Source organism: Prionailurus viverrinus, chromosome C1 (genome assembly GCF_022837055.1).
Source record: "Prionailurus viverrinus isolate Anna chromosome C1, UM_Priviv_1.0, whole genome shotgun sequence".
NCBI lineage: Eukaryota > Metazoa > Chordata > Mammalia > Carnivora > Felidae > Prionailurus > Prionailurus viverrinus.
In genome coordinates this window covers 120,924,547-120,942,574 of record NC_062568.1, presented here as the reverse complement: position 1 = coordinate 120,942,574, position 18,028 = coordinate 120,924,547, and the positions used below count along the sequence as shown (strand labels likewise).

Sequence of the window (18,028 nt, the reverse complement as noted above, 5' to 3'; positions counted from 1 at the left end):
CATTTCCACCAGGTGTTAAGAAAATTTTCAAAAGTAAGAAGAGTCATAAAAACAGTAATATTAGTTTGTGCACTGCACTCTTCAACTATTAGTCTTGTAACAAATGTTATCCTACACTGAGCTAGCGTGTCATAACTATGAACGTAGCCTGCTCAGTTTGGGATTAGCTAGTTGCCCAAAGACTAAATGTTGTCTCATGGATTATACGTTGTGATGCCAACAACCACTACATAATTATAAAGAGTTTGGCTGGATCTTGGAATAGGGACCAAAAAAAATAAATAAATAAAAATCCTGTGTGCTGAATTCCGTTCTTTTATGAACAGCACTAAATTATGTTTAATTTTAAAAATACACTAACAGCAAACTAAATATACTGCTGTGTACAACCGGATCATTCCACGATTATCTGACAGCCTGCGTGTGGTACCAAGCACAACTTCGTATGTATCTGAATGAGTCTCACCTTTCCAGAATTCTCAGGACCAATAGCCATGCCAAACTCAGTCCGAATGAAGGTGTTATTGATGAGATTTGTAATATCCTTAAAGTTCTTTCCATAGTCCTCACTGAGAGGAAGAAAAACAAGACACATTAGAATGCGATGGTCAATGAGGACACTGCTGGGCTCCTGCCTGCCTTCCTTTCCCCCTTCCCACTGGCTTGGCTGAGGCGCTCATCCTCCCCTGAACAGCCTCAGGGGGGCTGATTCCATCTCTAGCTCTGGTGGTGGGCCTGATTAGTCTGAAGGAAATCGCATTCCCTTACCAGTGATGGGATCAGAAATGGGGAGTGACCCAGGATGAGCCAATAAGACCAAAGAGGGGAATTTGGAGTCTTTTAGGAAACACATCTCTTTACACTTAAGATAGCCTCCTGACAAAACGATGTCTCCTTTTAGATCAGTGGTTCTCAATCAGTGTATTTTTGCCCCCCACCCCCATCCCTAGCTGCAAACGTTTGGTAACATCTTGAGACATTTATGATTATCAACAACTCAGGGGTGAGATGCTACTGGCATCTAGTAGGTAGAGGCCAAGGATTCTGCTGAACATCCTACAATGCACAGGACAGCTTCACAATGAGAAAAAATTATCTGGTCCCAAATGTCAGTAATGCAAAAATTTGAGAAACCCAACACTGTAATATGTGAACACAAAGCAAAAAATTGCTACAGGCATTCTGACACAACGAGAGTGTAGCTTGAAAAATAAGCCAACATACATGGAGAGAACTGCTAAGGCGATTCTGGAATTCCAGAGTCTGTGACATTGGACTGAATAACTTCTGTATTAGTTATGCGCCATTAATTCCCTTATTATTTAAGTTAGTTTGGGTTGAGATGTCTGCTAAATGTAGCCAAAGGCCTCCTAACTAATCTGTTAATGCACAGTACACATGATAAAGCTGTAAACTCAGCAGCAGGAGTCTTAAAGTCCTCCACTTCCAGAGGCTGCCGTCCCAGGTACCGGCCTCTAGTGCACGCAGCACACAAAACACAGCTAGGGAAAACAAACGCACTTAATGTCATCTCTTGGGTTGTCAAAGCTTTCCCCCAAGGTTCATTCCAACAATGTTTTGAGAGGTATTCAATTTCGTGTTTCGATTTTGAAAATTAAAAGCAAAAAAATCAGTAGCTCTCTACCTCTGACGGGTTTAATACTGTGTGCAGTTCTGATAAAACATGACATAGAATGTGAAATCTGCACATTCACTGAATCTAAATGTTCATCAGTGAAGACCACCATGTTTTGCAAGTCAACTGCCCGGTGATAAGTGCAACGTGCAGTGGTCTTCACCAACAGAATAGACGACTTAACAGATGGCACAATTTTGGTAGCAGCCTCAACAAATAATCACAGAACCACAGAACATGAGAGATACAAGGGACTGGGGACATTTTGTCCGACTACCCTCACAGATAAGGAGGTTCAACGGGAGGCAACTGTCAAAAGTCTATGAGTTAACTAGGGGCAATTCTAGTTAACTGAGAATTCTTTACAATTCTTGTAAAACTACAAGCAATTCTCTTAACTCTCAGCCCCATACTAGACCAACTTTTAATTACTTGTGAGTTTTTCTCTTACAACCTGCAGTCTTCCGCTACCTTGCCAGGGCTTGTGGCCTGGCAGTAAAGATGGGCTCAGAGGAAGTTGAGAGCAGACAGGAAGGCAGTATTTGTGAGTGTTTGCATAGGTATGCAAAGGAAATTACATGTGACTTTAGGTTGTCTGAATAACTCTTCCCATTTCTTAACACACACACACACAGAAGATTCCTAAACAAACTGGGGGTTAGGCAGTGCCCAACCAATCCCTTTATTACCCTTTCCTTAGCTTTGGAGTACAGAAAGTGTTCTTATCTTCCAGACAGCAGGTCAAGGGATATGCACGAACAATTCATAGCTCTACAAGGTACATATCATCAATCGCTCAGACAACCATCTAAAGGAGTTTGTAGTTGCTTGCTTATCACCAGCTTACAAATCTCCCCTCCTTCATGACATCCCCAGGGAACCTCCACAAACCTGTTGGCAAGCCTGCTTGCTTTTTAAGAACTTGGCACAACAAAACATATCCCTCCCCTTCAGAAAGAGAAAGCAACAATGCACAAAACAAAAAATCATCTGTGACACGACCTTAGCCACTTAAAAAACAACTGGAGTACAATGGACTAGTATCAACCTGCTAGGATTTAGGTAGGGTTCTGCTAAGACCACATAAGGCCAAGGAATACATTTTAATATAACACTTTATTTTATTATTTTATTTTTTTTCTTGAGAGACAGTGTGCATGTAAGCAGGGAGGGGCAGAGAGAGAGGGAGAGGGAGAATCCCAAGCAGGCTCCATGCCCAGCGTGGATCCAGAGGCGGAGCTCGATTTCACAATGGACCATGAGATCACGGCCTGAGCCAAAATCAAGAGTTGGACGCTTTAACCAACTGAGCCACCCAGGTGCCCCAAAACTTTATTTTAAAGTAATTTTATTTTCTATCAGCACATTTATCCACACACAACATGTATCATGAAAAGGAAAACAACGAAACATTTTGAAAAATAAATCCATTTTCAAATTCCACAGGATAATGAATAGCATTATAAACAGCAGTCAAATGATAAGTTAACAAAACCCTGTGAAACCACCTGCTTTAGGAACAAGTCTTTTGAACAAAAACTAACCAATTTCTTGTTGCCAAAAAGAAATGATCACTTATGCATGTATCTGTGCTGTAAACATATGCATAACAATATGCACGTGTTTACAGCTCGAGAAACTGTTAAAATAAAAATATTATTGGAATATAACCTAATAACCCCAAAGAACAAGAAAACTCTAGACATTAAAATAAATGGAAAAAAAAAAAAAAGTAATCCTCACATGGAACTTCTAGTAAAAGCATGCAAATTCCTAGCAAGATGAAGGACTCAAAAGAGGGTTTTTCCAGAAGACTCATATATTGACACTCAACACCAATGTCAACAGCCAAAAATTACATCCTTGTTTTTGAACACTTTTCATTTACAACACATTGGAACTTGTAATACCAGGCATTTGAACTGCAGACATTTAATGAAATGGAACAGTATAAGAGTTCTACAATATCTCAGATAATCTTACATTTTAATTTTCTCAACAATCAAACAAGCATAGATATACTTGTCTGCTTGGCTTTCAGGCCTAACCATTTTTCTGTTTCTTTAGTTCATTTCTGCCATGATTAAGTTGCTATAAATTGCAACATAAAAGCAACAAAGATGACAATAAACTTAAAAAAAAATAACTACACTTTTGTCGTTTTCACTAATCAGGAAAGCTTACACACTAGATCCTGATTGTTCAGGGACTCCATAGGTGCAAATGTGACTACTCACTCAAATGTATTTGTAACCCTAAAATCAATACTCATGGCACTCTGGCAATCATTTGCAGGCATGCACAGAGTGATGAACATCTGAGTAACCCAGCGTGCCCATTCCCAGCTGAGGTCCAACGGGGAGCTGCTCTGCCTTCTTGTTCCAGCTCTAATACTGCAAATAAGGGTCTTCTTCACAGTCTATTTATTTAGCACCACGCCTTCTGCATTTTTGCATTTTTTGTTGGTTATTCTGTTTAAAATAGCCCCTTAGCACAGTGTTGAAGGGCTACCTAGTGTTCCTGCACACAAGAAGGCTTTGATGTGCCTCATGGAGAAAATAAAGGAGTTAGATAAGCGTCTTTTGAGCAGGATCTGGTTGTGAGTTCAACATTAATGAATCAAGATATATTAAATAATGTATCTTTCAACAGAAGCACACACAAAACAAGGTTATGTACTGACCAATTGACAAAAATGAATGTTGTGACCAGAGGTTTGCAGGAGCCTAAGCCTTTCTTTCTTTCCCCTAGGAGCAAATGGTTCAGTATTCACTAATTCAGCGTTCAAGGAGACTTTGTAGAAAAATGACAATCAGCTGTACTGAGATTTCCAGTTAAAAGGCCAATAGGGAGAATGTAGCATATTAAAATGTGGCTACATAATTACAGACCTCAAATCATAGACCAGCCAGTAAAATGGGCAGAATGTGAATTTACATTAGGCTGAAAAAAAGACTTTTTATTTAACCCCGATTGTCTAATGCTAATTGTCTAATGTCTTTTAATTCTAATCTTTTTTTAATCCTTATGCAAAAAAGGATACAGGTTTTCTGTAGAAATTTTGAAAATATAAGTGGGAAAATAAAAAGGGTAAGATATTGTGGATAAGATCCTAGAACTTTTTTTTTTTAATGTTCATTTATTTACTTTGACAGAGAGCACGAGCAGGAGAGGGGCAGATAGAGATGGAGAGAGAGAATCCCAAGCAGGCTCCATGCTGTCAGAGCAGAGCCGGACATGGGGCTCAATCCCACCAATGGTGAGATCATGACCCAAGCCGAGTTTAAGAATCAGATGCTTAACCAACTGAGCCACCGAGGTGCCCCAAGTCCCAGAACTTTTCATCACAAGGAACATGAGAATGTATCCAGTGTCCTTATTTTGCTTTGGTTGACAAGGCAATGCAATAGGTATTTTCATGGGAATATTTCCTACGTGATGAAAACCACCTAGTTTCATGATTTTTATATGCCTTAAGTTTGTAAAAGTGAAGTTTTAGTAAAAATGCCATCATCATACATTTTAATAAACTTTTTATTTAAGGAAAAAGAACAGTAAAATATGTTTTATAATGGACTTTATGCTACCCTTGTAGCATATGCAGTCATTGTTAATAATCTACTACAGTGAAAACTGAACCAAGCATATCATTTAAAAGAATGTCATACAAGATGTCTTAGAGAAGCCAGCTTACTATACTTTAATATCTGTTGTATACCTTTAAGTTTACCTTTCAAGTAACATCCTCAAAAATTTATACTGACTATGGAATAAATTTTAATTTGAAATTTCTTAAGATGCCCTTACTAATTTCCAAAAGTTGAACAACTCTCAATAGGAAATAAAATAGCAGCAGTTTTGTGGTAATTAGGTACAGAATTTTGATGCACAATAATGCTTACATGTGTCTCACTAAGTTGATCTTACAACGAAAAGTTAGCCTCAAGAGGCCATAAAACAAAAGGGTGCAAAATATCTTTCAGTTGCCAAAAACCAAATTATGTTTACCACAGATCTAGTTTATTTCCTTTTTAACTTCACATTTGAAAAAGGCAAATGAACTTTACAACCTATTATATAAATTATTCCTTAACAGAGAATCAAAATTTAAACTATTCAAATATAACTCTTTTTTTTTTTAAATTTTTTTTTCAACGTTTTTTATTTATTTTTGGGACAGAGAGAGAGACAGAACATGAACGGGGGAGGGGCAGAGAGAGAGGGAGACACAGAATCGGAAGCAGGCTCCAGGCTCTGAGCCATCAGCCCAGAGCCCGACGCGGGGCTTGAACCCATGGACCGCGAGATCGTGACCTGGCTGAAGTCGGACGCTCAACCGACTGCGCCACCCAGGCGCCCCTCAAATATAACTCTTTTAATTGAAGATACTATTATTCAATTTTACCTAATCATTAATGCCTAGGGCTTTTATTTATTTCCCAAATCTTCCCATAATTCTTTTTTATTTTTTTTAAACGTTCATTTATTTTTGAGAGAGAGAGAGACAGAGAGAAAGCAAGCACGCGCACAAGCACCAGAGGGGGAAGGGCAGAGAGAGAGGGAGACAGAATCTGAAGCAGGCTCCAGGCTCTGAGCTGTCAGCATGGAGCCCGATGCGGGGCTCAAACTCATAAACCGTGAGATTGTGGCCTGAGCCCAGGTTGGAAGCTTAACTGACTGAGCCACCCAGGTGCCCCACCCACAATTCTTTTTTATAACCTAAAGACCAACGTATACTTCCCTCTAACTCAGCGTAGGTAACAAAGCTTCTTTCTAATCCTGTGAGCCTCTGGGCCCTACTACTCAGAGCAGCTGGCATGTGAGGAAAGTGCCTTTTCTTTGAACCCCAAATGAACCTTTGACCACATAAGATTTGGTACGGAAAGATAATCCAGTAAGTAATATAATCATGGGAGCTGTTAAAAACAGAAGAGTCTCAGAGTGCATTGAAAAGGCTTTTATTTTATTTTTCAGTTGGGCAACCTCCCCCTATTCAGGACTCATCTTAATCGAACTACCCCCTCCCCTCCAAAGCAACACGTGCCTCTTGGCTGGCACGTTCAACAACATGAGTCACTTCACAGCAGCCAGGCCAGCCCAGGGGGAGAAGCAACGAGGCATATTTAAAGTTTCCACCTAAACTCTGGAAAAGGTCTCACTTCACAGCAGGGAGGAAATAATTAATATTCAAAATGACCTTGGCAAAAACAAGAAACAACCAAACAAAAACGCTGCTGTGCAACATGAAGCAAAAGAACCTTAGTAACATGAGACTATCAGAAACAAATAGCACTGCCCTCTGGTAAAATGTATGTTAGGGGTTTCTCACAAGACTAGACAAGTATAGGATGAAAAGGGCTGAGTCAGATGGTAGTAGGTATTTTAACAGTGACATTTAGCGATACTGTTTCTGTTTTGGTTTTGGCTGCCTTAAAGTAAACACAAAATTGAAAAGCAAAAGGATGGGAAAAAAGAGTCATGAAAATACATTTTACTCCCCCTGGGTATGACTCATGAACCTGTCAGGAACAGTTCTAGCCACACGATTAAAGAGCAACATAGAGAATAAAAAGTGAATTCAGAAGGCAAGCAAATAAGTGATGCAGACAATAGGGATAGAAGGTAGTTCAACCTGGAGGAGGAAGAGTTTAGTAAACAGCCTTCACAACATGGCTCTTTGGAATCAATAGGAGAGGATTTGCTACCAAAAAATGAACTGGAAATCAGCACCTTCTATGACACATACATGTGTGATATGTATCACAGCAGCATTAGTAATCCTGAAAAAATTAGCTACAACCTGAGTTTCCAAGAGGATAGTGATTAAGTAAATTCTGTCAATCTAACAAAAATGATGAGTTACCAGCAGAGGGGATATGAAAAGTATCGTGGTATGAACATTCACCAATCAGAATGGGTACAGGCTGTGACACGAGGTGTTAGTAAGACTTGCATATTGGCAGCGGCAAGGGGATGTGTGCATTTGTAGAAGCCATGGAAGCATCTGGGGGCAGGCAATCACTTTTTACCAACTGGCACAGGAGGCTTTCAAATTCATTTTAACAACTGGTACAGCAGTGCCAGAACAGGCTGGCTACGAGCCATCCCTGGCTGTTGGCACGGCAGCAGCTGACCCCACCAAGTTCTTACTCCACGCCAGCCACTGCAAAGCATAACTTGCAACAGTTACCATTAGTAATGGTAATGGTCTATGATGACCATTGTTATCATCTTTCTTTTACAGATGACAAAACATTTAGGGAGACTAAATGACTTGTTCATTCTGCTTGCAAATAAATGATAGTGCTGAGATTCAATCCCAGGCCTATTTGCCACCAGAATCTGGCAACTTTACCCTGCACCATGCTGCTTCCCAAGACTACGTGGCCATACGAATAATATTAAAGGGGAAAATCAAGATAATAAACTGCAAATAAGTTAAGATTATACCTTACGGTGAACTTTTTTCTTTTAAAATTTCCAAATGTCTTATAATATGGTTGTATTCCTTTTATAATGAAATGTAAATTGGTAAGAAAAACTGTATAATATGGAAAGATTTTATGACAGCAAGTTTTTTTAAACACTAGAAAGAGTTACAAATTTTTTAAATGTAGTTTTTCCTTTCCCAAACAGGATACTTTTCATCTGTCTGAAATGTCTCAACCGCTGTTCTAAATGAATAAACAAAATCACCTATAAATTATAGCTCTTTCTAGCACTGGGGTTCTACAATGTGTTGTCAATATTTATCAAATAAAAAATAATATCAGCCTAAAAATTATAGAGAAGCCAAGACATGCATTCATTCAATTAGTATGTACTGCTTGCCTGCTATGAGTCAGCTGTTTGGCTGGTTGTTGGAGAACCGGGAGTTAGTCAAGAACCTTGCCTTTATGGAGCTTACAACAATTCCAGACGGCAATTCCTTCTTAGCAAATTTTTAAGCCAACATCACTGTGTGGAAGGGCAGAGAGCACTGGCTCCAGGCTTAGTAGCAGCAGTCAGTGATCATGCCTACTAGGGAGGGGAGGGTAGGTTGATCCATCTCAGAGCTTCAACATGGGTTCACTCCATGTTGAAGTGAATGCCAACAGTCAAATAAAGAACACTGAGAGAGTACAATGCTCCCGGGAGCCCTACAGGTAGTTTCTATGTCATCTGCTGGGATGTCATATTCTTTAGGTCCCTTGGGGAAAAATGGGATAGGCACAAATGACTGAGAAGACAATCAGCAATTTCTGAGAGTTGGTTGGTCTTGAATCTTATAATTAAGGGAAAGAACCTACTATTTAACCAACCTGTATCTTTGAAAAGACAACTCTAAAACCTTGTGAATGTCACAGTATAGGTTATGACTCCTGAACACACACTGCCAGCCACCATCATTACCAATGTGAACACTATTAGGCACTTGGGTTAGGTCTGACCTGAGGACCTCCTCCTGATCTGGAAACAATCTGTTTAGGGCTTAAAATAGGTACCCATTTTTCTAAATGCTTGGTTATTTACTTTGAGAGAAAGAGAGAGGAAGAATCCCAAGCAGGCTCCGTGCTATTGAGTGCAGTACCCGATGCAGGGCTCGATCCCATGAATTGTGAGATCATGACCCGAGCCGAAATCAAGAGTTGGATACTTAACCAACTGAGCCACCCAGGTGCCCCAGTATCCATTTTATTATAAGATAAATCACATTCACTTAGGAGGTATAGTGAGGACTGTAAAAACCATTTCAGGGACATAAAAACCATTTTGTGCTACTGCAGGGATATAAAAAATCATAATAAAAAGAAAGGTGGTTAAAGTCTATGCTACTTTCCCACAGATAAATACCCATTTAAATTAACAGACACATCCCTATGGACTCTTCCTTCATCTTCCTTTATTGTTTTGCCACTCAATTATGTCAGCCTAATCTCCTTGGAACTAGATCCCTTTTCATATTTCTTCAGGTTGTTAAGTAGGCACTCAGTGTGCTGAGTGTGACAGTCTGGTGAAAATTTAAGATGCCTAGAAGATCCTTTAAATCAGCTTTGAGACTCCATCAAGTCTATAAAAGTAGATATGCTATTCAGCCAATGCCCCAGCCACATGTTATACATCTCACCTTCGATATAGCTTGGACTGTCCAAAAGTCATAATTACCAGTGGTACATGGAAGGTAGTCAAGACTAGAATGATCTGGGAAGAGACAAAAGCATGCAGTCAATAAGAAAGATAGTCTAATTACATGTCTGCATGTGATGGGATTAAATCAACATCTAAGAGGCTGCCAACAGCCCTGGTCTGTAGTAGCCTATACTGTTAATATCAGAAAACCAAGACATACCAAGTTACTAGGGCTCACAATGATTCAAGATCTCGACTCATTTTGTTGAAATGGTCCCATCACATACACTTGTAACAGTGAGGCAAAAGTAATCAACTACACATTATAATAAAGGAAGGGTTTAACCACTTTGTATCTCTATTATTGTAAGATATTCTCAGGTAAAGATCATCTCTCTTCCTGCTTACAGAGCCTAGAATAGTACGGGCGCTCTAATAGAAGTCACGGTGTCATATACATCTGTCCTTTCCTTCTTCTCCTTGCTGTTATTTCTCCATGAAGTTAATTTTTTAAATAATTATTTTCCTAGACAAAAATATGCATGGAGAAAAGATTCTGACAGATTAGCACAACAGGCTAAGGAGTCTCAGGTAGCCATGTAACAAGAAATCCTGGAGATGCCAACTCTCTTAGATAAATGGATAAATCATGGAAATTGGCATACAACCCAAATTTTAGAAGAAACTAAGACATGATTAAAGATACAGTCTACCAGAAGTTTTAAAATTAATTAAAGTAAGTAATTTGTAGCTTGCTTTTCAACATCAAAATTATTTCTTTTGGTTCCTGATATAGCCATCACATGCCTAAATGCTACGATACATACATTACCAGAATCCCAGAGGGTATGAGCTGTGGTCCCTGACCTTGTTCAGACAGCAGGGCACAGAGCCAGGTAACGTCAAGCCTAGATTCAAGACCTGAGGCCACCCTCAGCACACCCTCCTACTGGGAGACTGTCTATACTAGCAGGGATAAGGGGCTAAAGAACTCTCCTTTCACGCCCCTGATCCTGGCAGCGGCTTCTCTGTGGTGGGGAAGGGACAACAGAGGGAGCTGAGCAACCATGAGCCCATGGGCGCCACAGTCCTTCAACACTAACTGTGGGAAAGGACACAGGAACAATACAGTTTGGAGGAAAAATGCCAAGATGTGCAATGTGCAGTTTTCCGCTTCTACACAGGGGTTTTCCCAAGTATTGTGAGGCTCCCGTCTCAGCACATGGCACTCTCCTTTCTCTTTCTTCTTCTTGCTCATCTTGATGCCAAGCAGCCACCAGAGACTAAAATGGTGTCTATCTTCCTATTATGGAAGAAGGCGGTCACAAGATGCTTCCAGTTCTAAAGCAAAACCAAACCAATCATCGTCCTGAAAGTCGGTACCGCAAACATGCATTTTCTGCAACTGAAGTTGGAGACTATTTCAGGAAGTAACAACATTCATTGCTTAAACTCCTAAAATCGACATCTTCTTGCTACGCTGAATTAACAGACTCAAAATACTACTTACCCCAGTGCCATCTCCAACCCAGGACAAGGATACTGAGACACTGAGATCATCAAACACATGCTACAAGGAAAAAGAAAATTCATTTAGAAATGACATCTGTCTTTTGATCTTTGACTTCCTTAAATAATTCAGAACACTATTACTTTCAAAGTAATTCAGTTCATAATTATAAGGGGATACGGATTCCCAGAACAAAATTTGGGAGAGATAGGACTGAACTACTTAACCCAAATTACAAACAACTTGGACATTTTAATTCTCTCTCATACAAAGTAAGCCAAGCAGATGAGTTTTCTTACTGCACCAGATGGGGAGATGGAATAATCTAATTGCTTTCTCCAACAGGACTAAATATAAAGATACAGAAAGTATTCTTAGGATGCTTTAAAACAAGAGATCACAGCCCACATTGACAGATATAATTGTAACCCAATCAGCATAATTTACATTTTTCAAGGCAGCCTTCACAGTACAGCTGAGCAGTTAAGAGCTGGATTCCTTTGGCTCCTACGTTAACTCACTGACCCAAAATGACAAGGGACAGAATCAAAGAGCCAATGCCCTACTTCACCTTTATTTAGTGATGATGATTATGACAGAAGAACAATCTTAACTGTCGTGGTAAGAGTGAGGAGAAAGAAAAGGGAAAGCTGGTGTGTTAATTCCAAGATATGGTAAGCATGTTGGACTATAGTTATAATCATCATCATAGATGCTTTAGGGTTTTGGTTTTCAAATACTTTATTTATAAAATAATACATATCCGTTATAGAAAATGTAGGCAATAGTAGGGAGGTATGATAAGGAAAATATAAACCATTTGTAACCCTATCGTGCAGAGATATTCAAGGCTAACATTATTTGTATAATCTACTAGTTTCTATCATTTTTTAACTGATAAAGAAAGAATTCCAAAAAGGCAACAATGGCACTTGGTAAAAATTTCCAACCATACACAAATATATACAGTTAATCTTTGAACAATGCGGGGGGGTGGGGGATGGTCAGGGGTGCTGACCCCCTGGTACAGTCGAAAATCCGCATATTACTTTTAACTCCCCCAAAACATAACTACTAATAGGCTACTGTTGACTGGAAGCCTCACCAATATCATAAACAGTAGATGCACACATATTTTGTATATGTATTATATGCTATATTCTTATAATAAAATAAGCTAGAGAAAATAAAACACTATAAAGGCAATCATAAGGAAGAGAAAAATACATATACAGTACTGTACTCATCAGAAAAAATCACGTGTAAGTGGACCCATGCAGTTCAAACCCATGTTGTTCACAGGGCAGATGTATAGTAAAAAGTAAAGATACTTCTTCTCCCTCTGCCACATGCCCCACCACCTCAAGCCCTACTCTCCGAGCAGTTAATTAGTCTAGTATTTAGTTCTACTAAATGGTGACAATTACGTGCTTTTCTCTTACAAAGACATATATCTTATTAAGTTTTTTCATCTTAAGCATGCCCTGCCTTTCTGAGTATGAGCAGTTCCTTAGAAGCAGAGGCAATAACTTTATACTTGTTGGTATTCCTTATGCCTACCACGATACTTTACACACTCAATAAGCATTTGTTGAAAATGATTATACGTCCTTCCCAAACCACCAACTCAGTCTCAAAATAGAACATGTCTATAAATGGTGGGAAGCCAGCCGCTTGGTCACTCAAGCTGCTACCCCAACACAGAGGTCTGAAGAGACAGGACTCAAAACACTAACTGTTTTGCTTATCTTCTAATTTTCTTTCGTGGTTCTCCTGAAAGGGCTTCTGAATTCACCTATGCTATTTCCCCTCTGGACTGTAAGTATCTTTGAAGTCAGCAGAAGCTCTTGTACAATTTCTTGTACAATCAGTGCCTCACAGAGGGCCTGACTAAATGCTGGTTAACTCTCAAATGCTCGGGCAGAGCTTCTCACAGCCTCTGCAGAACAGAAAGGCCATTCATACATGTAAGCTGGCCAAGCATCTGAGAAAACGTAGGGCTGCTAGAGACATCTGGAACCAGAAGCTTAAAAACTGACACAGCAATGTGTCTTGTAAGATACTGCACACAGAGCAAGACAGCATGTTCTCTTGAGTGAGAATATAGTGTCTGAAATTACATCAATGAGCTCCTTGAGGAACAGGAATATCCAGAGCTACCACAGGCACCAGAAAGACCACATGGCCTCACAGTCATCTAAACATAGGCTATCTTTCCAAGGAAGGCTCTGGGCCCCACAACTGACTAGGATACAAGAAAAATTCCACCACCGGAGTCCTGGCTATCTTGATCAGACCACAGTATAGTTAGTCTTGAGCCAATCATGATCTACAACTCTCACTTTTCAGACAAAGCTCTACACACCTGACCTAGTCAATGCATTACTCACATGTTCCTGTTGCCCAGTCACAGAAGAAGGAGGATTATTAGCTATCACTAGCAACTCCCAGCTTCACCTGAACAACTCAAAGGATGGCTGACCTCATTTATCATCCAAAGAGTTCCTCTGGAAATACAGGCCAGGTTTATTAACTATAATTGTGGTCTTCTGCTACCCTTAACCTTCCCTCTCTTCCCTTCCCAATAACCAATTACATTTTACTTTTGAAAACACATACACTCATTGAAAAACACCCATCCATCCATGGCAGAAGCAACTAACTTTTTTGGGGGGAACAGGAATTATTTCTCATCCTGTATGAGGACCAGGTTCCAGTCTTTAACATTCTCATTCTAGTGAAAGTCAAAGACAAAAATGAAATCAGATCTAACAACAGATCAAACCTCAGGTGGAAAGAAAAGGTCATATGGAAAGAAGACAGATCCAGGAGCGTTGGGGGACCAAGAGCACAGATACAATCCTACTCCTGCAAAGAGAGAAGAATTATGGATGGCCAGGAAAGGGTGGGCAACCTGGTCATGGTTAGGAGACAGAATTCACAAGTGTTGGCAAAAGGCCATCAGTTCATATGGTTAATCATTTATCACACTTGGTACAATGTATATGTCACCCTATGTTGCAGTGGCATCTTAAAATGTTTCAAAATATGCGTTACTTTTAATTACAGCAACAAGAACCTTGTCTGCCTTCCTCACTAGACCTGAAGCCCATGTCGTGCAGGGACAAAACCTTCATTTTAGGAACTAATATACTGCATAGCATATGGACGGCACTCAAAACATCCAGTTCATTTTCTTTTTTTTTTTTTTAATTTTTTTTTCAACGTTTTATTTTATTTTTGGGACAGAGAGAGACAGAGCATGAACGGGGGAGGGGCAGAGAGAGAGGGAGACACAGAATCGGAAACAGGCTCCAGGCTCCGAGCCATCAGCCCAGAGCCCGACGCGGGGCTCGAACTCACGGACCGCGAGATCGTGACCTGGCTGAAGTCGGACGCTTAACCGACTGCGCCACCCAGGCGCCCCCAATTCATTTTCTTTAAGAACTATTTGTGGGGACGTCTGGGTGGCTCAGTCAGTTAAGCGTCTGACTTCAGTTCAGGTCATGATCTCACAGTTTGTGAGTTCAAGTCCCGCATCGGGCTCTGTGCTGACAGCTCAGAGCCTGGAGCCTGTCTTCAGATTCTGTGTCTCCCTCTCTCTTGGCCCCTCCCCTGCTGGCGCGCTCTCTCTCACACACAAAAATAAATAAAAAACATTAAAAAAAAAAAAAAAAAGAACTACTTGTAAAGCTCTGAAAAGGCAGATGATGAAGTGAAAAGGCCAGACCCACTTAATTTCTCCATGATGGGAAGGAGTATGAAATGTAAAGTTATGTTCTGAGAGGATTTCTGCCTCTGGCCAAGGTGAAGTCACAAGGTCCAGATTTGCCTTCCCACCTGAAACAACCCCCCCCGACCCCGCCAAAAAAAAAAACCCCACAGAATATGTAAAACAATAGTTTTCAAGACACTGGATCTCAAGGCAATGATCCCAGAGAGATGGGAAACAAATAAAGGCCTCCCTGGCTTACTGTATGGAAAGAATTTCCAGACCATAGTGCAGGGGAGGGAAACTCAGGCAGAGCCCAGAGGTCTGAAGGGATGAGCTGATAGTCTGGGGAGGCCACAGAGGCTGGAGTTCAGTAGTAGAGTGCTAGAGAGGCAAGAGCTGGACAGAAAGAAAACTCTGGAGATCTACAGATGGAGGCTTCCCAACCACCCTGCCAAGCCTTCAGCTGAGTCCTCATCAGTGCATGCGTGTGAGGAAGCTACCTGAGACCAGGGAAAGATCCACCTGAAAGGACTGAAGGAGACCATATGTGGCCCTCACCCAGGAGCAGAAATAATACCTGCTCCCAACAACCAAAGGAGAAAACCTCATATTTCACAAGGAATTAGAGAGAATACTTGGAAAAACTCTACTTTACCAATGAAGAAAAATTAACCCTTGTCTAAATGCTGTTCTGGTCTTGCCTTAAAAGCTTACCAAAACAAAACAAAACAAAAAAAAAAAGAACAAAAAGGACCAATCCGTTTCCAAGGAACCTAACTATGTGCCAGACCAAAGTTCAAGATATTTATAGGAATATAAAAATATCTAGCACTGAAGAAAATAAAATTCACAATATCCAACATTCAATCAAAAAAACCAGGTGTGCAAAGGAGCAAGAAAACAGGACCCATAATGAGAAAAATCAATCAAGCTGACCCAGAAATCACACAGATAATAGAATAGACAAGGACATTAAAAGAGCTGTAATTATACTCCGCAGGTTCAAGAAGTGAGAGAGTAGATTGAGCATGCTAAATAAAGGCACAGAAGATACAAAACAGACTGATATTGGACTTGTAGAGATGGGAACTACAGCGTCTGGGATGAAAATTACACTGGATGGCATCTCCAGGAGAGGAGGCGCTGCAGAAGAGGACACGAACAGACTCGAAGCCCTACCCATGGAAACCATCCAAGTGAGACACAGCCAAAATGACCGGAAAAATGAACAGAGCACCACTGAGCTATAGAACTTCAAGTAACCTAATATATATGTAATAGGAGTGTCTGGAAGATGTGGGGGGTGGGAATAGAAAAAAACCCTGAAGAAATAAAGAGCCCCGAATTTCCCAGATTTAATGAAAAGTATCAACCCAGAGAGCTAAGAAGCTCACAAATCCCAAGCTGAAGGAGCACAATGAAAACTACACCAAAGCACATCCCATTCAGAATGTTTAAAACCAGTGATAAGAATTTTAAAAGCACTCAGAAGAAGAAATGACATTACATACAGAAGAACAAAGAATCAGTAGGCTTCCCCTTAGACACAATGCAAGCCAGTGGATCAGCATCTTTAAAGAACTAGGGGAAAACTGTAAAGATGGAATTCTATACCCACTGAAAATATTTTTTAAATGCAGGTTTTAGAAAAGGAAGGTTCTTCTCTTCTGAAATTGTTCACTGCCCCTCAGTACTGTATGGTGGGTGTTCCTTCTTGACAGCTACAAGAGAAGGACTACGCCAGTGCAAAATCCCACTTTTCCATGTAAAACCAACCATTCTGGTTCCTAATTATCGCAGTTTACATGATCTCTTCCTAGATATTATTCTCACAGCACTTCTAGATGTTGCTGGTACTATAACTATTTACGTATCTGGTTGCCTCTCAAATTACGCTAGGAATTCTTAGATGGCAGGCACTGTGATCTGGTATTACCCATCAGGTATAGCACAAGGTCTTATATGTATTAAGTGCTCCACAAATACTTCATATAAGTCTATTCACAAACTCTTGCTACCAACATTATTGACCTGTGCGTAATCTTCCTTCTACCATGATTGCCAACATTTCAGTAAACAATGGCTAAACAGGGTTTCTCCCTACACCTCTGCCAGCCAGAGCACTGTGGCCACTAGGATATGTTCCTGGGTGCTCACACCTACAATAGGGACCTCACTCCTCTTTCCCTTTGTAGTTACCATCAACTCCATATGGCCCAAACTGGTAAAGATGCCCTGAACACATCAAAGTGTTTGGAGACACTGGCCAGGGGTAGACTACACAGAAGAGAAATCGAAACATTTGAGTACAAAGAAACAATGGTCTGCATACTGAGATTTAAGCAGGGCTTACAGAGGTGGGAGCAGATACAAGCAATAGCAAGACGGCGCGGGAATGTTGTTGTGCGGTAGAACACACACAAAGATACGTGTAAGCATTCTGAAAAATTTCAAAGGATAACACAAATAGCATATTAATACCATCTATAGTAAAGTACTGAGTGTGCAGTAGATGCTGTAAGTGCTTGTTAAAATAAATAAGAGTTTTAAGATCAGGATAGACAAGTTATGGTAAGGATAGAAGGAAAATAAAAATACAGAAAAGGAAATGTGAGAAGAAAAGTACTTCTGCTTGAAATACCCAAAGAAAACAGAGACGAGGCCACAAGATTACGTGCTCAAATAGGCAAGGTTTCCAATGGTATATACAGCTGAACTTAATCAACCCATAAGTTATGGCTCAATTGTTCAAATCAAAGCAAAGTTAAGATGAATAAAAGAAATACGAGCCGAGGACAAAGCTTTGTGGCTATAAAGAAGTGAAAGGCAGAATAATCCCTTTAAGAGGAGAAAACCCCAAACCTTCAGAACAGTATTACCAATGAATAGCCCACAACATTAAAATACTGAACATATGAAAACATGTAGGAGTCAAGAAGTCCAGCCAACAGAAGGTAGAGGGAATGTCTACCTCAAGCACTGTTGCAAAAACGATGTTACGTGTTAGCTGTATGCCTGACAATTGAAACGGAGAAGGTGGGGAGAATTGAAGCATGTT

The 18,028-nt window shown here is 40.2% G+C and overlaps 1 protein-coding gene across 2 annotated transcripts in view; it reads right to left on the bottom strand.

The window, feature by feature from the left end:
* SORT1 (sortilin 1) overlaps positions 1–18,028 on the bottom strand; it is a 67,628-nt gene that overhangs the window by 33,384 nt on the left and 16,216 nt on the right. For both annotated transcript variants that reach the window (XM_047873673.1, XM_047873674.1), the window contains exons 2-4: positions 11,256–11,315; positions 9,744–9,817; positions 467–569 (exon numbers count right to left, since the gene is read on the bottom strand). In XM_047873673.1, the coding sequence (XP_047729629.1) occupies positions 467–569; positions 9,744–9,817; positions 11,256–11,315 (237 nt within the window). The remainder of the gene's footprint in view (positions 1–466; positions 570–9,743; positions 9,818–11,255; positions 11,316–18,028) is intronic.